The 23,330-nt window shown below is 36.0% G+C and overlaps 1 protein-coding gene across 1 annotated transcript; it reads right to left on the bottom strand.

Annotated features, from left to right (window-relative positions):
- Positions 1–104: 104 nt before the first annotated feature.
- On the bottom strand, positions 105–14,639 carry LOC306860324 (testis development-related protein-like). The gene is made up of 4 exons (XM_079401968.1): positions 14,378–14,639; positions 9,517–9,564; positions 5,858–5,973; positions 105–2,190 (listed from the first exon to the last, which is right to left on the bottom strand). Exons 1-4 carry the CDS (start codon positions 14,462–14,464, stop codon positions 1,758–1,760), a joined length of 684 nt encoding a protein of 227 aa, XP_079258094.1. The 5' UTR covers positions 14,465–14,639; the 3' UTR covers positions 105–1,757.
- Positions 14,640–23,330: the final 8,691 nt, after the last annotated feature.

Below are 23,330 nucleotides of genomic sequence, written 5' to 3'. Positions count from 1 at the left end.
ACGGTCCAAAACAGCTCTAAATAAAATAATTTTTCAAAAACATTTAAAAACCTTAGCGATAAGTACAAAGTAACTTTTTATTCAGATACACCAATTTATCTGAATCCCTGGAACAACTTTTTTATTTGCATTTAAATCATAATACAGAAAAAAAATCATTCAGTAGTGTCAAGATAGAAATCAAAATAAGATTCTCGCTAAGGCCCCAAATATAAAGAGCAAAATCTGAAACTAACAATTTGTAATCATCTTTCAAAGTTAAACACATTGGTAGACTAATTATATAAAGCTACTATGAACAACTCCGAGCAGCAAACCCACTTACTTTCAGAATCCCATTATAAATAATCTCCTGAAATCAGCAATAATACACACAGACATGTTCTTCGAGCAAACCAAATATCTTAGGCAGTTCAATGGCATCGGCCAAAGGTTTATAAAATACATTTGATATTAGATTTATAAATGATGATTGTCATTTTTTTTTGCGTTGGGGGTGTTGGAAGAGAATAACTGGTTAACATGTGATCACACTACAAAATGAATTTTAAGTCGAGGCACAGCAAAGACGAATACTTCACGATAAATCGGCACAGCTCTTGAGGTCTTTGGAAGGCTTCAAATATTAAGGTTTGTAACAGAAATCTGGATACTCATCCAACCTGCTTCAGAACTCAATCCTAGAAGACCGTGTTTTTCCCAAATGAATCCAATAACTATAATTAGCTGCTTGATTAAAGCTCAAAATCTCCAGCGACAGACCCGAGCACATACACATTCAATTTATAGCTGTTCCCTGTATGTCTCATCAAGTCACAGTCAGTTCTTCTTGTGACTGAATAGTGGCACTGAATAAATTGTAAGCATGATCAAAATAGCAAGTAGTTTGGGATTATAGCAAGAAAATCATTGCATAGAGTAATTACAGTACATTATGATTGTGAATCAGCAGGCAGTAAATCTACACTGATCAGTGGAAGGCGTTTCTACATCATTTCACATTCACTCTTCAACTACATAGCGGAATAAATTAAGGACAAGTCACAAGTGAATCGACGATTCAAGCAGGAGTGAGTATATGACGATTGAGATCTGTGAAGATGGGTACTGCAGCCTCAGACTAATAAAACGTGGATTTAAAGAGACAGAGTTCACCTACAAAATTAATATTCTGTTGTCGTTTATTCACCCTTATGTCACCCCAAACCAGTTTGATGTTATTCTGTGAAAAAGAGAAGTTTAGCAGAATGTCCTGACTGACTTTTCATACAACGACTGGAGAAGGATGGAGACTTATTGCTGTATTCAATGACTATATATAAATTCAATATGGCATCTGACTGAGGTTTATGGTTCTTGGGACTCTGCTAATCTTCATCTTTTGTGTTCAACAAAACAGGTTTGAAAACCATTTTAAAAATCAGGTTTGGAATGACATGAGGGTGAATAAACGACGATATTCATTTTTGGTTCAACTCTCCCTTTGAGTGTTTAAATGTCTTTTATAGCCTTTAAAAGTAATGTACAAAACAGCATGGTGATTAACTATGAATACATCCAGTGATTTCTCTAAAGGAGCTCCATTCAAAAGTTGGACACACATTATATATCAAATGGGAAAGTGACAATAAATCGTTGACAGGCACTGGAAGCAGGCACTCTTGGTCTGAGGGTCCTACTCTTCACATCGGTGGGCTGTCCAATTAGAGTTGGTATACAAGGGGGTGAAGCCATCCTCACAGACATTAATATGTAAATCATTTTAGCCCCTCCCAATTACTCTCTGATAGGCTGGCTGGACTTCGGCGACGAACAGCGGCTAATTTATCTCGTGCCCGAGCCGCCCACTGGGCAGGGCCGCCCGTCTGTGATTCAGTCAGACTAGCGTAGCGAGAAGAGTCCTCCTCCGAACCCAAGCCAACCCAGGACGGCAAACCTAGAGAATGCGGAAGAGACAGTGACAGAGGGGAGGACAGCGGGGACGAGTCGCTCCTCTTCTTCTCCAGCTCATTTTTTTCCTCCTCCATTCCATCACTCAGCTGAGGCGGCTCCCAGCCCTCCATCTTGTCGATCTTCTTCGTGGGTGTGATTTGCTTCATCGTCATTGTGATACTGTCCCACAGACAGTGCGCTTTGTCTTTTTCTGGGTTGGCTTTACTCTTGTCATCCTCCCAGTTTTTCTTAGCAGACCTGAGAGAGAATGAAGAAGCCTGATTTATTATAAAGTGAAAATTGTTTCCCATAAAAAATTATTAATACCTCTGGTACTGCTTGGATGACTGAAAAACAATTCAATAAACAAATTAAGCGAATTCCAAGAAATTTCAGCAATATATATATATATATATATATATATATATATATATATATATATATATATGGTGGAGGTGGTGTCATGGCATGAGCATGCATGGCTATATATATATATATATATATATATATATTTTGCTGAAATTTCTTGGATATATATATATATATATATATATATATATATATATATACATATACAGTGCCCTCCATAAGTATTGGAACAGTAAAGACAAAATTGCTCTGTTGGCTGTGGAGTCAAGACATTTGCTAATATGATTAAAAGATGAATATGAGACTAAACTACAGAATGTCACATTTTATTATTAGCCGTTTCAACACATACATGTTTTACCAAATAAAAAGAACAGCACTTTTAGAGTTCATCCCACTCATTGATGTGAGCATAAGTATTGGGACAGTTGAACATAAGGCAGATATAAAAGATTAAAAGCTATTATTTAGTTGCAGATCCCTTGCGCACAATCACAGCAGTGAGTCTGTGACCCATAGACATCACCAGACTCTTGGTCTCATCCTTTGAAATGCTTTTCCCAGCCTTTAATGCAGCCAATTCCAATTGTTGCTTGTTTTGGGGAGTTTCTGCCTTTACTCTCCTCTCCAGCTGGTGAAATTCATGTTCAATCAGATTTAAATTGATTTGGGCAATCTAAGACTTTCCATTTCTTTGCCCTTTATAAATTCCTTGACTGAACTGGCAGGGTGTTTTGGGTCATTGTCCTGATGCAATATGAAGCACTTCCCAATGAATGTGGTGGCATTTTCTTGAATATTGGTAGGCAAGATGGTTTTGTGTCCTTCCAAATTCATTGTGCTACTGTCATCATACATTAAGTCATCAGTAAAGTTGAGAGGGTCTGTTCCAGAGGCAGCTATGCATGCCCATGCCATGACACCACCTCCATCATGCTTTACAGATGAGGCTGTATGCTTGGGATCATTGCAGTTCCCTTTTTTTCTCCACATTTTTGCTTTCCCATCACTTAGATAGAGGTTCATCTTTGTCTCATCGGTCCATAAACACAGTTCCAAAACTCTTCTGGCTCACCTTTGTGCTTTTTTGCAAACTCTAATCTTGCCTTTCTATTTTTGGTGCTGGTCAGAGGTTTGCATCTTGCTGTGTAGCATCTGTAATTCTGTGTCAAAGTCTCCTGAGGACAGTAGATTGTCAGAGTATCACTCAGCTTTCTGGAAGTTGTTGGTGATTTTACAGACACGTCTTTTAGGATTCATTTTCACAGCTTTTATGATTTGTCTGTCATCAACTACTGTTGTTTTCTCAGCTGATCAGGTCGTTGTTGGTTGCTGGTGGTTTCCAAACTCTTGATTTCTCCATGCCTTTGTTTTTGCTAGAGCTCTAACTGACTTCCTCTTTTGTTTTAGCATCCAAATTGCTTGCTTTTCTCTCAAAGTCAGCTCCGTCGTCTTCATCCTGGTTTGTGTGTGTCATCATCGAATGCAAGATTCAGAATACAGAAGTAATGGATATAACTGATACGACACATTCAATATCTGGAGAATTAATGCAACAGGACACAGCTGATCACTTAAAAAGACCTGTGAGGCAACTGTTCCAATACTTATGCTCACATCAGATAGAGCGATGAAACTCTAAAAGTGCTGATCTTCTTAGCTGGTAAAACATGTGTGTTGAATCACCCAATAATAAAATGTGACATTCTGTAGTTTTGTCTCATATTCATCTTTTAATCATATTTGTAAATGTCTTGACTCCACAGCCAACAGAGCAATTTTGTCTTTACAATATATATATATATATATGAGAGCTATGAGAATACTTTTTGCACGCAAAGAAAACAATAAAATATTTATTCAACAATTCCTCTCCCAAGTTACCATCTTCTGCCATTTTGGAGAGTATCCCAGAACGTAAACAGCGCTGATTACGTTGATGACATTTTGGGGTACTCTCCAAAATGGCAGGGAGAAGAATTATTGAATAAATTATGTTATTATTTTCTTTGCGCACAAAAGGTAATCTTGTAGCTTCGTAAAATTATGGTTGAACCACTGATGTCACGTGGACAATTTTATCGATGTCCTTGCTACGTTTCTGGACTTGGAAAAATTGCAGTTGCATTGCTGTCCACAAAAATATCTTAATTTGTGTTCCAAAGATGAACGAAGGTCTTATGGTTTTGGAACGACATGAGGGTGAGTAATTAATGTCAGAATTGTCTTTTTTTGGGGGTGAACTAACCCTTTAAGATTTGTACTCATGGAAATTACCAAAGTAGTCAAACCTGTTCATTAGAAGAGGGTATCCCAAAACTTTTGGCAGTATAGCGTATATACATATATTTATTAATTTTTAGCTTATATGAAAAGATACAAGACTCAGTGAATGTATTATGCTGTACGCACATTACGGTGTTTAGTTTTGTGTCATAATGGCACAAGGCAGTCACATATGCTTCAGCAGGACGGGCAGAGGGTGCGGTTTCCATTTCAGACACTTACTTGATGGTTGACTTATTTAAAGTTACACTATATTTATGTACAAAAACATATGTGAGATATTCCATTGCTATGTAAAGATATATTTATATCTATTTTTATTGCATACAGTATGGATGTGTTTATTTCTAGGCACTCAAAGGTGTTGTGTGTGTATCTCTGGTGTTAAAATACTTTTTCTAAACTAACTTTAATATGCAGGGTCAACTATAAGCAAGACATTGGTTCATTTCTCCCAAAGACTGACTGTAAACACTGTGGCTCTGTGCTGCTCTTACAACATGGCTTTGTTTGTTCCAGCAGCCCAACATGGCAATTTCTGGCTCAACTAATGGTGTGAACTTGAGGCAGACCAAAAGATTTGGACAATGTGGTTTTGAATTTTACCACTAAGCACATCCAATGCAGAAGCACATAAGCTAGAAACCATTGTGTTCTATTTTGAACGCCTTTGTGTGTGTGTGTGTGTGTGTGTGTGTGATAATCATCTCAAAAACATTGAATTGATGTACATTCTATCTCTTAAACATAATTAAAGCATCAACACGGTGTGTTTAAGCTACTAAAAATGACTAGAAGTAATAAAATATAAAAATAAAAAAAATCACCCATGTATCTTTTGGAAGGTGTAATGAAAAAAATACAAATACAAATAATAATAATAAATAAGCAATCATTGCTTATAAGCATGATTAAGTATAAAAACATTTTTAGGTTAAACTTTCAGAAAAGATAACTATGGCATGACATATACTAGTCAACATTTGAAGTGGATCAAAACCTTTCAAAGTTGTCCTAAAACCTAAAAGTGTTCTTGTCTTAGGACAACTTTGATGAACTTTTTTGATCCACTTCAAATGTTGACTACTGTATACTGCTACTGTAATATAAAATTACTCATACATTTAAATTATACGATTTTGGTTGTCCCACCTAGCCCTACTTACTGGGTATAATCATCTAAAATTATTGTAATCATCTAAAAAAAAAAAATATATACATATTGGAATTTTGAGGCTTGCAAAACATGCTTCATTTAGCTTTAGCTTACCCTCTTCTGTGAGAGACAGTGACTCCTGTCAGCAAGATGTGCTCATCGTCCTGAGATGGAAACAACTTCTTGTCTCCTTTTTCTCTCTTTGATTTAACCTTCTTTAATTTTGAATCCTACAAAAGGTCAAAAACAGAGTCAGAAATCATACAGAAATCGCTTGTTTATTCATACAACAGCACTCTGAGCACATTAAAGTGGCTGTTATGGGTCAGAAAGACTCAGCTTTGGTTTCTCAGTAAGACGGAAATACAGATGGTAAGAGATGATTGCAGGTTTAGGCCTGGCACAAACTAAGACAACTAATCACAAAGACATTCATCTTGAATGCAGGAGTAGAAAGCTTTCTCTGACGGACAGAGGGCATCAGGCAGTAAAAACAGGAAAGGCCTATGCTGATTACAGCGGGTTGCAGGGACTCTTGCAGGGGGTCTCTGAGCAGACACACGTGTGTGTGTGCATGTTTTGGGTCATTTGGTGATCTGACACATTCCTTCAGACTCCCTCCTGCCTGCGTTCAGTGTGACCCTCAGGATATGAAATACCGGCCCAGCTTTGCAGCTTATTATATAGGAAAGAACCTTTGACACAATTTCTTGCTCCCTTTCATAAGTTGTTCATTTTGTTCTGACCTGCCTTATACAGAATGTTCTCCCATGATTTAAATAGAAAATGTAAATAATATTTTATCACCATATACTGGGTTATATTTGACTCCAAAATCAAAATCAAAATGAAAAAGAAAAACAAAACAATCAAGAGGATACATTGGTTAAAACATTCTTTTAATGACAATCACTGTAGTGAATAGGCATGGGACGATAACCGGTTTCAAGTAGAGCCCTGCATGGGCCTAAAATTTAGGCCCTAGCCCGGCCCTTCCGTTTGAGGATGCCCCACAGATGCTCAATAGGGTTTAGGTCTGAAGACATGCTTGGCCAGTCCATCACCGTTACCCTCAGCTTCTTTAGCAAGGCAGTGGTCGTCTTGGAGGTGTGTTTGGGGTCGTTATCATGTTGGAATACTGCCCTGCGGCCCAGTTTCTGCTTCAGTATGTCACAGTACATGTTGGCATTCATGGTTCCCTCAATGAACTGTAGCTCCCGAGTGCCGGCAGCACTCATGCAGCCCCAGACCATGACACTCCCACCACCATGCTTGACTGTAGGCAAGACACACTTGTCTTTGTACTCCTCACCTGGTTGCCGTCACACACGCTTGACACCATCTGAACCAAATTAAGTTTATCTTGGTCTCATCAGACCACAGGACATGGTTCCAGTAATCCATGTCCTTAGTCTGCTTGTCTTCAGCAAACTGTTTGCAGGCTTTCTTGTGCATCATCTTTAGAAGAGGCTTCCTTCTGGGACGACAGCCATGCAGACCAATTTGATGCAGTGTGCGGCGTATGGTCTGAGCACTGACAGGCTGACCCCCCACTTCTTAAACCTCTGCACCATTGCTGGCAGCACTCATACGTCTATTTCCCAAACACAACCTCTGGATATGATGCGGAGCACGTGCACTCAGCTTCTTTGGTCGGCCATGGCGAGGCCTGTTCTGAGTGGAACCTGTCCTGTTAAACCGCTGTATGGTGTTGGCCACCGTGCTGCAGCTCAGTTTCAGGGTCTTGGCAATCTTATTATAGCCTACGCCATCTTTATGTAGAGCAACAATTATTTTTTCAGATCCTCATAGAGTTCTTTGCCATGTTGAACTTCCAGTGACCAGTATGAGAGAGTGAGAGTGATAACACCAAATTTAACACACCTGTTCCCCATTCACACCTGAGACCTTGTAACACTAATGAGTCACATGACACCCCGAGAGAAAATGGCTAATTGGGCCCAATTGGGACATTTTCACTTAGGGGTGTACTCACTTTTGTGGCCAGCGGTTTAGACATTAATGGCTGTGTGTTGAGTTATTTTGAGGGGACAGCAAATTACACTGTTATACAAGCTGTACACTCACTACTTTACATTGTAGCAAAGTGTCATTTCTTCAGTGTTGTCACATGAAAAGATATAATAAAATATTTACAAAAATGTGAGGGATGTACTCACTTCTGTGAGATACTGTATATGTATATATATATATATATATATATATATATATATATATATTCATTAATATTTGTAAGCACATAATGGTAGTATTGTTGAACTCAAATGTCAAAGTCGAGACATTTTTTCTGCATTATTATAAAAACAAGTTTAAAATGTTTATATGGTAAATCATAAACTTCATAAAACAATCATAAAATAAAATAAAAACCTAAATCATTCAAACATCCAAAGGAGAATGTTTTAACAAACTAAAATTTACAAATTTTAAATGTTAAATGTTTCCAAAGCATTCCCTGTCAAATTTCAGAATGACATTCGGTAACCCCCCCCATGTTTATAATTTAGCATTTAAACTGTATTATTGTATAAAAATATTTACAATATTGTTTATGGTAATTTAACAAAAAAAAAAAATTTGATTTGATGCTGAAATATAACCCGGAAATTTCTCTGCAAGATTCACCCAAATGCATCTTTTCTAAATATGTAAAGATCTACAAGTTACATTGCAATCATTTGTGTATCATCCAGATATTCAGTAGTTGTTGCTGAATGTCTGGAGGAATTAAAATGTACCAAACACTATAAAAGGTAAAAGTGGTTATTTTTATTCGCCACTCCCTTGTCTTGTCTCAAACCAAAGACCTGTTCTGTCACTCCGTTGTGCTAAAACATGCCATCTGATTATGCACTAACACATAAACGCTTGTTATGTCAGGACCGGTTCTTATTAAGAGTTCCAGCACATTTATTCAGCATTTATGAGCATTAGGAGTCTTAGGGCACATTATTCACTCCATCGGATAAACAGACGTTACTATCGGACTCATCGTTGACCTCAAATAAAACACAACACTCATTTGGCTGCTATCGCTCCATCTGTCTTGTCCTCCCTCTCTCTCTGCTTTGTTAAAGCACGCAGTGGAAATAAACAACTGTCACTTTAACTTGAGACGGAGCTCCTGCTATCGCTGGAGGAAACGGCAGAGCTCTCTGGAAGTCTAACTGTGTCTAACTCTATCTGTTAGCCTCTATAAAGCGGTCATATCAAGGAAAACTGATTTCTCGTGATCCGTTGGGAATAAAAGAGTTCATTGTGCTGTGAAAACATACTGTAACTTTCAGAACACAAAACTTACAAAAAAAAAAAAAAGCACACACTGGAAGCACTTCCTATTTTTTATAACAATAATAATAAAAAACAATACATTTCTACTAAACACAGACTAGTTCAGATATTTATTAGACAATTTAAAATATGACATGACAGCAGCAGTTCACTGAAGGAAAGTACGCCACTGAATGTTTGCTAGTCTCAAGACGGCTTTTGCTATTGTCCAGATTGTTCTAAAAGAATGTGTCACATCCTCTCTACATGTTTAACAAATTATGCACAGCACACACATACCGTACTATAAAAATCTTGCCATTGAAATTGGCAAGTGTTTTGAAATTCAGTGTTTTATATCAGGCTTTTTGAGTCACATCTTAACAATGCTTCAATGGTATTGTTTGACACTGTCAACAAATTTTCGCATTTCTGTTCAAAGCAACAAAATGTTATGCGTGTGTGTATTGTTGTGTGTTTACCTTTGTTGAGGGGCTCAGAACTTCCTCTGTTCCCTCAGAGTCTTTATCCTGAAAAGCAAAGGCCAAGGAGAACAAAACAATGAGAACATGCGCACACACTTAAACACATGATAATGTATACGAACACACACACAAAAATATTTTTAGCACGCTAATGTAAACAAGGTCTTGCACATTTGAGGAGGGACTTGAAAATCATCTTGTTTTCTGTCAAGAAACAGTCATAACACAAATATGGATACTCCTCATATGGATATCCCACTATTTTCAAGTAATAATCCGATCTATTAGTGTTAATGTAATTATTAATGCTGTCTATTTTGGGTGATCAATCAGAACGGCTCTGGCATTCAACTTCATGTTAAGGGTCTGACCTATTCCCCTTCCTTCCTGCCCCACCTGCACTACTGCTGCCTCCTGGAAAGTTCTTACTCACTTCACATTTTCACTGCTCTACAAAGACAGGAAACGTTTTGTACTAGCGCAACAAACCAAAGAGCAAAGGATGCACATTAGCTTTATCACTATAGGGAATTATGGGAAATGTAGTTGTCACACAACAATTTCACCCTCATGAAGTGGTGTATATTTTGGTAATGTTTTATTGCTATTCTTCATTAATAGTACACAAAATACAAACACACATTCATGATGAAAACCTAATTATTACTATATGTATATTTAATAAAATATTCTTTGCTCTTGGGACCTCAGAATTTGTTAAGCCAATCACCTAAAAATATAATGCAAATAATTGTAAGTTTAGTGTTTTAATAAAAACTTGTTTTTGTTTTAATATATAAAATGTAAAATATCTGTAAAATATATATACCCTTGATTATGGACAGCACTTTTCTCAATAAGACAAGGTTTAAAGAGCAAATCCAGAGCAAACACTTTTGTTCTGAAATGACTTGAAGGCAGAATATGATTCATTCAAACAGAGAGAGAAATATCAACCTCTGTTCTGCAATGTCCATGTCATTCCTCCCTCTACCCACAACCCTCTGCCTCCTTCATTTCTACTCCCTCTCACTCCTTGTATCACTGCCACACACCTCCACCCCATCTTACCAAAGCGTTTGGCCTGATTACAGTGTGAATACTCTCTCAAGTGCTCATTTATAAAGGAAGGAGTGAAGCTGAGACTGAGCAAAGAGGAATATTTCGGATATTTTAAGTCTTTTACCCTTTGGACTCTGTCATTTCTTATGACTGTGGCATTTTAGGGACAGCTCAGACCTGACTTTACTGAAAAAAAGCCTGTGATTTAAGAACACAGGGTCATAGGAGTCCATTTATTCTGCCTTCAGTTGATTTATGAAGGAACTAACCACAATATCAACAAGACTGTACCTCAAAATAATGATGTTTACCTACTGGCAACCTGACATGGTTTAAAATACAACCAACACTCATAAAATAGCTTGATATAAACCGCTGAAACAGAGAGGATATTCATCTTGATGGAACCTTGTTTATCGAAGGAAAATCAAAACTTTCTACAACATTGAAAGTCCTGACAGGCCCTGAATAGAACTGGAGCTGAATGTAAGTGTCCTCATCCATCAGGCTTCCTGCTTTACATACCAAGTTCTGGATGAACAAACTGACTAGCAGCTGAAGGAAGCGGATCTCACTGAAATATCCCTTTGTAGACCGAACAACATCAGAACATTCCTTTCCCTCTCCAACATACAATCCCCAAGCCTATACCACTATTAGAATGAGCTATAAGCTTCACTAACAAAATTACCGTGGTACTACCTTGTTTTGGACATGGTAATGGAAATGGTTTACAACAGTCAAGTTTTTGTACTTTGATAGTACCATGGTATTCTCTGTACCTTGTATATACTACAAAAAAAGTACTGTGATAGTACACGCCACGGTACAGTATCAAATGTTAATACGATGGTACTTTGACATATCCTAAAGTTCATGTACCACGGTATTCCAAGGTAATTCCATGGTGTAACAATGGTGTTTCCACTTTTTTGTAACTGTGTAAATACTAATTCAGTAGTACCATGCTATTTTTTGCAAAGTACAATATGTTCAGAAATATTTTAATATTTACCTCGGGAATACTGTGTTTTAGTGGACATGTACTATGATAAAACCATGATGTTTTTTTTGAAGAACCTTGTACGCTTTTACAAAAAGTACCATGGGAGTACAGTGATGTATCAAATGAAATTTAAGTACCATGGTATGATGGTACTCCAAGGTAAAACCATGGTGCACATCCGAATAACATGATAGTACCATGGTAGGTTTTCAGTACTTTTTCGAAAGTGTGTAAATACCAATGGTAAACATTCAGTATAAACACCAAAGTACCAAAATATTTCCATATTTTTGGAACGTTACAATTTTTTGGCACCATCATGGTAATAATGCGTTTTTGGTAGTGCTGTCAAACGATTAATCGCGATTAATCGCATCCAAAATATATGTGTGTGTACTGTGTATATTTATTTTGTATATATAAATACACACACATACAACATATATTTAGAAAATATTTACATGCATATATTTTTTTTCATAAAATGTATATTATATATACATATTTAATATATAAACGTAAAATTTTTCTTAAATATACTGTATATTATGCATGTTTGTGTATTTATACATAATAGATATACACAGTACATACACATATACTATGTAAACAAAAACTTTTATTTTGGATGCAATTAATCGCGATTAATCGTTTGATAGCACTAGTTTTTGAACATTCATATGGTTTAATATTACTAAAAATCTTCTTTTTCTTCACATAAAAGTACCATGGTGTTCCTTGAAGCTCTTTCCTTTACTTACTTTACTGTCGTAATACCATGGTACAGAGAGGCCATCAGATGTTTGCTATATAAATTTTATTTCCAAGTAAAATCAAATACTGTGAAACTTTGAATATACCATGGTATTTTTGGATAATCAGTCACCTCATCATCTTAATTTTCACATTAATTAATTAAAAAGGCAGCAGTTAGGGTAACATATTGCTGCATGTAATATTAAAAAAATCTGGTCTTCTATCAATGGCCAACTTTCAGCTGGGTTTCCATCCAAACATGAAGCAAAGTTCACAAAAAAGGTAATTAGGTGCATTTCCATCAAGTTGTTTGAGCAGATGATGGTGTTATTGGTAAGCTAGTAACCAACAGTAAATAAAAAAAAAACTGGAAAGACGCCATCAGCGGAAAATAGCCGATTAGTTACGTGGCTTTAATGTTCACTATGTTAAAATGTGTATCTATCTACCATTATTCACTCGTTTTCACATAAGTCAAAAACCACCTCAAGCAAACATAAAAACTTTCTTTGCTGAATTTCGAAACTAGGCGTTTCCATCACTCATTTCTGATGCGATACTTTAAAATGCACAGAAAAACAGGGGGGATGGAAACATACCTACAGAGTATGAGAAGTAGACCAACCTAGTCTGACGGTTCAGTCTAGCAGCTAGGCTAGTTGTCATAATATCTTTCACTATCTGACGAGGATATCAGAGCTTTTGACTGCTCTCTTTCCCATCTCTGAGACCAAAAACATGTTTGTGGAACAGATTCTGTTGGGAAGAACGTGACTGTGGCCTAGCCAAGGCCGTCTAATATTACACTTGCCACAGAACACAGTGGGAATCTTTAACTTTTTAGTGCAAGCTACTGAAATTTATAAAAAAAAAAGTGTGAGGGGGAGAGAAAGAACGCTTATCTGCAAGCGTCTCCTGCTGTTACGCTGTAGGGACCTTATCTGACTCCTGCAGTCTGACAGGACATTAGATCATTCTCAAACTCTTGTAGACTCTTATTCTGGTGGTATAATTACATAGATTTTCATTGTCCTATTCTCTCATTCCACACTCATAGTGGTCAACCCTAGTAGTCAACAGATATTAATGGCCAATGACATAAGCAGATCCAAGCAGATTATGCATATATTTCAAATAAGGTGTTTACATGACCCAAAATTCTGATTAAAACAGGTCAGCTGATTCTATACTGATTTCTAAAAACCACGGCCTAATCTGGTCATATCAAAATATAACTCAAAAAAGCTTGTAAACACAGATATTGTACCACACTCTTAGTCTCTCAATTCTTTATTGTAATATTCCCATTTATATTCTCATCCTCCATATTTGCATAACTACAAATACTCTCTTTTTGCTATATTTTCATTGTCCAATTCTCTCCTTCCATATTCATACTAGTCAACAAATATGGGTTTATCAAGGGCCGGTGACACAAGCAAAAACAAAGGAACATTCAGTTATGATGTATATTCCAAAAATACACTTGTGTTGTCTACACGCACATTCTGCCATTCTCATAACACGTTTCCATGAGCCAACATTCTGATTAAAACAGACCTAATGATTCTATTCTGATTTATAACATCAAAACGTGGCCTTATCTAGATATGGAAATCTGGTTAATGCAAATGACATATAAATAACCAAAAAAGCTTGTAAACTTTTATTTTTACTGTGTATTTTAATCACATGTATATTCTCATTCATCCATACTATAAATACTGTGTGTTTCCTATACTTGCATACTCAAAATATTCCAATTTCCCCATATGCTTCATACATAAATACCTCCAGAACTTCATACCGTCAAACAAGAGCGATTACAAAAGTAGGGTGGCACATTAATAAGTGGATTAAATTATAGGGGATGATAATTATTGTTTCGCTGCTGTTTTTATAATCTGACTTTATGACTCCGGGGCGCATCCGCTTTGTAAACATTACAGGCAGAAACGCGACACAGCCAAACTATTAGACTCAAGTACATCTGATCTCTCAAGTTTGAAGCCTACGGGCAACATCCCACCTTACCTTCCTCGCGTGCTCGTGATGCCACGACACATCGTCCTCCTCTGAAGCTTCATCCACCAGAACTTTGCTCTTGCTCTTCTTGAACATTATACGCGCAGGGAGTTCAGCTGTATCTCAGAAGCACGGTATTTTCCAAGCCCATGGGATGCGAGTGAAGGCAGCGGTTAAATCAGAACAATAACCCGTCTGTGATTTTCCTCCGGGCACGCTATCTTCTTCTGATGAACGTCTGAGCACACGGTTGGCTGGACCCCCTTGGACCCTCCCACCCGGACAGGAGGTCTTATCATGAACAGTCAAATATGTCTTAGAGGTTCATTCAGTCAGTGTAGAAGTTTTTCATAAGTAGACTTTAGTGAGCCTGCAAAATTAGACACGTAACTAGGCATAGCATTAAAAGATAAAATATGCAACCAAGTTGCAAAAGCTCACACTTTAAGTAAAAAATTAAAACATTTCTTAAAAGGAATTTTAAAAATAGCAATAAAATAGCAATAGCAATGAACATAATTCTAATGAATTATTGTATAGCTGTCAGTTAGATACCGATTTAGGTAAAAAACAACGAAACAAAAAAACTATGCAATGCTTAAATTTTTTCAGTCTGTGGTGTAAAAAGTTTGCATTAGCAATTAAAGAAAAAACACTTAAGCAAAACATGGTCAGGTCAAAGTGTCTGAATAATTTTTGGTCCCAAATGTTTTTTTACATTTTACTGCTAGTCCACTGTATGAAGAATTTTGGGGTAAAATATGCCACAGTTCACTTTATTTTGCTATCCTCACAAACCTGCAACTAGTAAAAAATATCAAAAATTATATCTGGTGTCTGAATAATTTTTGGTTTGAGCGTATGTCAAAATTACAACTTGATCAGAATTATAAATCACACAAATATTGTTTTCAAGTGACATTACCTTGATATTTCTTAGTTTTTTTCTCTCTCATATTTCGTCTCAAGTACTTCACTGACAGTGTTAATGAAGAACAAATTTTTCATGAAATATTATTAGGGGTAAAATTGTCAATCGTGGTGGAAACATGTGAGGGATGCTTGTGATTTGGGATTTAATCCACTATTACACAAGATATATTAAAACAAATATTGCACTTTTAATATAACCTCTATTTAACAAAAAATAAACTTTTCTATAAAAATTGATTCTTTGTACAATAAAAATGCCCAAAGTTGAGGAAAATCCATAAATGTGTTGAGTATAGATATTTTGAATGCATTCACACGAAATGTGAAGAATTTGTGAAGATCTAAGCAGCATATCCATGTGACGTCAATGTAAAGTTTTCCATTTAATTAGTCTGTTAGTCTTGCTTATCAGACATTACTTGGATGTATGTGTACAAATGTGCTCATGTGATGTGAACGTTCCCATGCTTTAAATGTAAAGAATATACTCTTTGTTAACTGCTTAAAGAATTTAAACACATGCAGAGCACTTCTAAGGTCTCCTCGGGGTATTCATTAAGGAGATTATGAACTTGAGGGTTATGAAGCTGTTTATGAAGTTGACGGTTTCCCACTGTGAGTTCTGGCAGATATGAAGAATAGCTTGGAAACAGTAGCTTATGCTATAATATTACAATTTACACACAACAAACTAAGCAGAAAAGCTGACCTTATCTGAGAAAACACAAAAAACTACAGATCAGAAGTGTCATCAGACATCATCTTTATACAGGCATGTTTACAGTAGATACATAAACAGAGCCTGTGTTGAGCTTTGGTGTGATAAGAGTCCTGTCTGATTTAGGAAGTGCACAGAATTGTTTTTGCATACTTTAAACCAAAAGATACAGTGCATGTGCATCTGTATACACCACCATTCAAAAGTTTGTGGTCAGTAAGATTTTTTTTTAAAGAAATCTGTAAAGCAATCTGCTCTTTTCGTGGAATTTCGTACCCGCTTAATTACTCAGAACATGTTTTGGGCTTTATTAAAATGCAGTGTTCCATCATAATGACTTACAGTTGCTTTAAGATTCATGTTGACGTCTAAATGTAATGTAGGCCTATGAAACGACTTTTTTTGAGAGAGAGAGGGAGAGAGTCGTGAGAGAAAGTGCTCCGTTCAGTTATAAATCTTCTTTCCAGCTCACACCCATATCAAGGACATAAGACAGTCTGATCACATGCTGACTCATCCTGAGGATATTACCCCATTCTCTCTTTTTGCATACACAGCCACTTATTTACACACACATAAAGTGCAATGGCAAAAGACCAATTATCTTTAATGACCGACATGCAAACATAATCAGATTGCCTTCTTGAAAGTTGCACTATTAACCTAACACAACAAATCTGTGTGTGCAAAGACGAAAGAGATTGTTTGTGCACACATTTATGTATCCCTTTGCTGTTTGAATGTATGTGGTTGCATGTATAAAGAAGTAATTCCAACAGGTTGATTCTGGTTTGGATTTGCAGAGCTTAGTAGCTAAAGTGGGTCAGTGCATTTGCACATAGCTACTAAAGACCACAGGTGATTGTCTGGAAAACCAGACATTCATAAACAACTCTTATTTAGTGTTTCTTTGTCTTACATAAACACAAACATAACCAGTTTAGTAGGTTGTAATCAGATTTTAGTGAATGAGTGTTTCCTGCCTACTTTTAAAGTTCAAGTTATTGCTATTTTTAGAGGTCTTGGTGCAGTGCTGCCCCCTACTGCATGACTTTGCCAGTGAATTTGGAGTTTTGATATTTGGACTATCAGTTGTGTGCATACTTTGTGCATACACTATGAATGTGTTCACTTAAAACTTAAAATAAACAAACTAACCAATAAATCAAATAATTATAAAATTAAGGTTTGAAATTATAGCTCTGTTTTTAATTAGCTTTACATTAAATGAACAGAAATCTATACTGTGTTCATTTAAATAGGTATGTAAACGTACATAAAGTCTCTTTATGTGCTTGAATATTTTATTTTGTAAATAAATACAGATATATTAGAACATAAGATATACTCTCTTCTTTTAAAAAGAGCATTGAAAATACAATCATTCCTGCCATCAAAGTGCAAAAATAGTCACACTCATTGTAGACAATCTCAACAATTTAAAAAAATCACTGCAAATCAGTCCACAAAGAATCAAAACAACACAATGTCCCCATTTGAGTGGTCAACCGTTTGTTTTCTAAATAAAGGTCTTTGACCTTACACTAACAGCCAACTGTAATTGGATGAGCAGATTAGACCGTTTTAAGAACATAAGCTCTTCTTCTTCTTGAGTGTCTGTCTGAGACGTCATGACATCATTACATGACTCAACACTCAAGTTCACATCAATCCTGTCCCATTCACAAAACCAATGACATTTCGCTGTCGGTGAGACATTCATTACATTCGTCAATGCCAAAACACACAATTGTTTTCCATAAATAAACACTTTTATGAGATCGTATTGACCAGATGCCTAGTTAGGAGAGAGTTTCTGACAGGTCAGTGTCCTTCATGGGCTATTTTGGTGGTTACAAATTTACGTCTGCTGTCTGGGTGACACTGAGGTTGGCAAACCAGAATGCCAGACCCAAATTGGAAGAGAAAAGCCAGGTGAGGATTTCTGTACACGCTTGTGAGTGGAAACCTGGAGGCCCATCAAAAAACACTGTCCTACTCTCAAAGCTAAAGAATTCATAAATATGTGACCCTGGACCACAAAACCAGTCAGAAGGGTCATTTTTTTTAAAATTGAGATTTATACATTATCTAAAAGCTGAATAAATAAGCTTTCCATTGATGTATGGTTTGTTAGGATAGGACAATATTTGGCAGAGATACAACTTTTTGAAAATCTGGAATCTGAGGGTGCAAAAAAAAAAATATATTTTATTTTTGGAGAAAATCGCCTTTAAAGTTGTCCAAACTAAGTTCTTCGCAAGGCATAATACTAATCAAAAATGAAGTTTTTATATATTCACGGGAGGAAATTTACAAAATATCTTCATGGAACATTTACTTAATATCCTAATGATTTTGGGATAAAAGAAAAATCGATAATTTTGACCCATACAATGCATTTTTGACTATTGCTACATATTTACCTGTACGACTTAATAATGGTTTTGTGCTCCAGGGTCACATATATACTTTGCAATTTATATAACATAAAATATATTTCAAATATAGATATATGCATTTAATAAACTTATTTTCATTTGCATTATATGTACTGTACATTCAAAAACTCTTTATACAAACAAAATCACAAGTGTGACAATATATAATAAATTATGTAAGTATATATATATATATATATAAAGAAAAAAACACTTTAAATGTATATAATCTATGCATTTTTAATTATATAAAGTTTTTTTTTTTTTTTTTACAAAAAAATAATTTACTTCCTGACAGCCAGAGAGAAATTGTTTGCTTTAGACAAATGGGATATTAAATGCTCAGCGTATTTTAAGGATGACGCCCTGTCCTGTAAATAGTGACTCATAGCTATGAAGGTGACCTGCTGAAATTGCTCTCTTCTTTAGAGCAATATGTCTTTTAAAATGAATTTAAGAAAATCAATGAACACTGAAGTCATACTTCTGCTTAATGTTTGCGCTGTGACAGCTGTGCTAGTCTTGTTGGCTACTGGATTTTGTCTGGTTTGCATTTACTGTGGAGCCTGTGGTGGTCTCTAGGAACTTTTGGTGCACAAACAGTTATTTTTGGGATTGCAAATTGGGATTTTATCAAAAATATAATCCAGTGCTAAGTGGACCCCTGTCCCAAATGGTGAACTGAAGTAGCCTTTGAGACCATATAAGGCCATATAATATCCCCTTTGTCATTTTATGATTCAGAAGGATGCTCACTAACTAATTAAAAAGTAAAAGCATTTAATTCACTCCATTGTTGCCAGAGAACAAGTTTGGAAGAGCTTGGTTGAGGATCGGCCATCCTCGCACCCAAAGCAAGACTATGAGCTTCAGCATGATGGGGTAAAACTATAATGATGATATTTGGGTTGTTCAGTCTGTTTAAGAAAGAACGCACCTCTAAACAAAAGTGATGCGTTTTCTCTCTGTTTCCTGCGTTGTGTTTCACCGAAGCAGATGTGGCGATGGCTTGTGGTATAAGGTCAGCTGGCGAGAGCTGTATCCTGACATCCCAGTACCCACAAGGCCTAGCAGCATGGCAAAGCGGGGTACAATGGGCCCCTCCCTCTGCAGACAGGTCCGCGCCGCCTGAGTCTAAAAGCAAAAGGTCAAAGGTCAGTGTTCATGGCTCTTTTATGAGCATGAGATGAGAGAAGATCCATCCAGGAAGTAGTTCTCAGAAATACGTGGTACATCAGGCCAGTTTGAGAAGCATTACTGAATTTCCTAGATCAAGATTAAGACTGGTAAGAAGCTTATCATGATAAACAAACATATATATATATAAGCAGTTTCCATTAATACAATTTAAAGTGTTTGCAAACAATTGAGGGTTTATAATAGTCAACTCCTATATAGTGCTGCCACCTTGAATCTTCCATCAAAAAGGAAAGAATCATTTTATATCATGCAAAAACATCATTGATGGAAACAAACACCAAAATGCCAAAGGTGATTAATTGCAGCTGAATCTGTTTCCAAAAATAGCTACAAAGAGAGTTTTAGAGATTTGGAGCACGCGTCTCATGTCATTGGGCTTGGCATCCAATTTCCTGGATACCAGACCGTGATTCTGATCCAAAAAAAGGTTTTAAAATCCCACAGGTAAACTACTGGAAGAATATCCTCAGAATATTGCAAATAATGTTATTTCAGTGTTTTTTTGTTTGTTTTTTTAATTGATTTTAAATCAAGAAATAGTTAAACATTTGAAATATAATGAATTTTCTTTATAAACGAATAACAAATACTATTTTTATTGTAAAAAGTTGTGCCCTACTGTATCTCTTACATGCTCAGTCACTTTAATTTTTTGATGTTTACTTGCATACCAAAACTACAACCATTTCAAGAAAACTACGCATACATGCTGGGTGTTTGTTTGGGGTCTAAGAGGTGCAAGACCCTTTTAATATATATATAAACAATTATTGAAGAACATTGAAATTCAACAATTTTAAAAACAATTGAAAAAAAAGCATTTTTAGATTTTCAGACTCCATAGACAATTTTGCTTGGCATCTTAGAATCCCCATAAACCATGAATCAATACAATGAATTTTTTGCATGCTAAGACTCTCTGATTTGTGAACACACTGTAAAATTGCTCCTGCTAGTCATATACATTTGTTTAATTGTGTTATTCTACAAAATATGTTTGCTAGAGTTTAAAAAATGTTTTTAGGAGGTAATGTCACTATTCTTAATAACAACCATCTTTAATGGATAAAAAAATATATACACATGCATACATACACACACACACACCAAATATGTATGTCAAACCATGAGTCATTTATAAGCGGTTTTGGACTAGCATTATTATATTTACATTTACAGTAATCACCAGGACCTCCAACATAAAGAAAGTAAGTCACTTTCCACAGTTTGGAGAAAGGCTCATTTATTTTGCTCAGTTAGAAACTGGACACTCACCTGCAGGTATCGAATGTATCCAGGTGTCAGGAGAGGAATGCGGAAGAACATCTCAGCCGCGTCTCTTGGAGCAGATCAGTCCCTCTGGCCAGAGAACCAAAAAGATCCCGTCCACACACACACACTCACACACACACACACACCAGATGGATCTGCCACTGCTCTTCAGACACTTGTAGACTTATAAAGCTTTGGGTGCTTATATAACTGGTCACATGTCTACATGAAATCCTGTCTATCTTTCTGTGAAGGGACGGTGTGTGTGTGTGTGTGTGTGTGTGCCCGATGCTTGGAAAAAAACTGGAACGTTACTAGAATACAGGCCAGATATAGAAGTCTATTGGTTTGGCCAACATAAATTGCAATTAATGAATTGAATAAAACGGCTCTGTTACTGTACTTGAACCAACTTGAGCTAACAAAAATATGTCCTAAGAATATTTTACTAATCTTCCCATTAAGTTATATAAATATTATTTCTCAAGGTTGTCTGAGAGTTCAAAATGTCCATTTTTAAACATTTTACACTTTTTTTTTTTTCTTGGTTATGCAAACGTTAGAGAATCAGGAAAAGTTCAATTTGATTATTTTTCAAATGGAATGTTACTTTTGAATGTTCTATTAACGTTCTGAAATGCACTAAGTAATAACGTTTAAAGAAAAAAAAAACATTCCATTAACGATGAATAATAATGTTTTTGTTATTATAGAATGTTATTAAAGACCTGACAACTTTGAACAAATGTTCTATTAATGTTACTGGAAGAACATTTGTTCATAACTTTGAGAGAACCTTAGCAGAACATTCTGAGCCAAAGTTCTGAGAACGTTCCCTGTTAGCTGAGAGAAGCTTACTTTATCAGTTTATTTTGGTCGCCACATAACATTACCAAAACCCTTTCTCTCACACATCTCATATCAACTCTCATATCATAGCACTTTTGACCGTTAATACGTATTTCATTTTCTATGTATATTTTCACGGCTACTTATATGTAAACATGAGAACAAATGAACTTCTGATTGACATTTAGGATGCAGAACATTGGATTAGGTCACAGTCTCATTGTTTCCTCAGTTGTTGTAACAGATGACGTGAACTGGTAATCAAAGTGGGGTTTAAAGCTTCTTAATGCTGACTAATGAACAGAGCTGTTCACACAGCCTGTTTGAAGTTTCTGTTGTACAGAGCACTATTGATGCAACCAGGGACATTTCTAGTAGGGAGAAAGCTGGTAATGATTTTTGGCCCTATGGCTGTTTGGGGATCCCACAGCGATTTTAACTGAGGCCCACAGCTACAACTTGCACTGGGGCCCTACACAGGGGCCCAACAAGCTTGCCCCCCCTAAATTTGAAATCATATCACAGCAAACAATTTTGGGTGAAATGCGCAGTTTGTCTTGCAAACTATTTTATGGCATGACACCCGTATCTGTTACTTTAGAAAAAAAGACGGGCTTTTATGCGTAGTTACAGATTAAGGCTACTTTGCCGGTCGCCCATTATAGACCAAATAACAATCTATAAAGGTGCAAAATGCATTTACTTACACATATTTGAGAATCAAGATATTTCTTGATATATTTTAGAGATATATCGAATAAAAATAAATAAATAAATAAAAATAAAACCCCTGCTGAAAAAAACAATAGACACCATTACAAAATTAGTAATGGTTTTACTGGTTATAATGGGACTTGTATTGGTTTTAATGGAAACTGTAATGGTGCCTGTTGGTCTCTACTGGTAATTGGTTGCCTTCTATTTGGTGGCTTGTTAACACCAATAAATCCTAATTGAATATATGTCCCAAAACACACTACAGAAAACCATTTTTTAAATGGTTAAACGTTAATGGTTTGTAATGGCATTTGTAGTGGAAACCATTAACATTTTCTGTGATTTTTTTTTTTCAGTAGCACATAAGCTGGACAGAGCTTAGTATTGACAACTAGTTTGTGCCTCGTGGATTGGAAAACAACTCTCTGGACTTCACCATAACTGACCTGCTGGAGCGAAAGAGAGGAAGAAGAGGAAGAAGAGGAAGAAATATAGAGTGTAAGGGGAAAAATCATAGCAAGTAAAAACATGCATACACGGTATCAATACGATTAAATGAAACTATTTTGTTGGTCAATTAATATATATATTTATATGCTAATTTAGATAAAACATACAAATTCTGAAATATATAAAAATAACATAAAGAAAAGAGATGAGTAAACGATTTTCACTTTACTACGTTATTGGAAGGTTACCAAGCGACGATTGCATATTGTTATTAATATTAATGAACTAAACTTTCGCCACAAGGACGTTTTTGTCGGCACGAACTAATTAATATTAATCATTTTGCTCTGAGGCATTTGTTGTTCACTCATGGGGTTCCATT

The sequence above is a fragment of the Barbus barbus genome, assembly GCF_936440315.1.
Source record: "Barbus barbus genome assembly, chromosome: 41".
Taxonomy (NCBI): Eukaryota; Metazoa; Chordata; class Actinopteri; order Cypriniformes; family Cyprinidae; genus Barbus; species Barbus barbus.
The sequence above is the reverse complement of the archived record's forward strand: the minus strand, read 5'-3'. Positions and strand labels throughout refer to the sequence as shown.

What these genes read in the sequence shown, in the direction of transcription:
- LOC306860324 (XM_079401968.1), bottom strand. Translation starts at nt 14,464, where the DNA reads ATGTTCAAGAAGAGCAAGAGCAAAGTTCTGGTGGATGAAGCTTCAGAG. An exon ending in ATCACGAGCACGCGAGGAAG is followed by an intron (nt 9,565 to 14,377) that starts GTAAGGTGGGAT and finishes TTTGCTTTTCAG; the next exon opens with GATAAAGACTCTGAGGGAAC. An exon ending in TTCTGAGCCCCTCAACAAAG is followed by an intron (nt 5,974 to 9,516) that starts GTAAACACACAA and finishes GACCTTTTGTAG; the next exon opens with GATTCAAAATTAAAGAAGGT.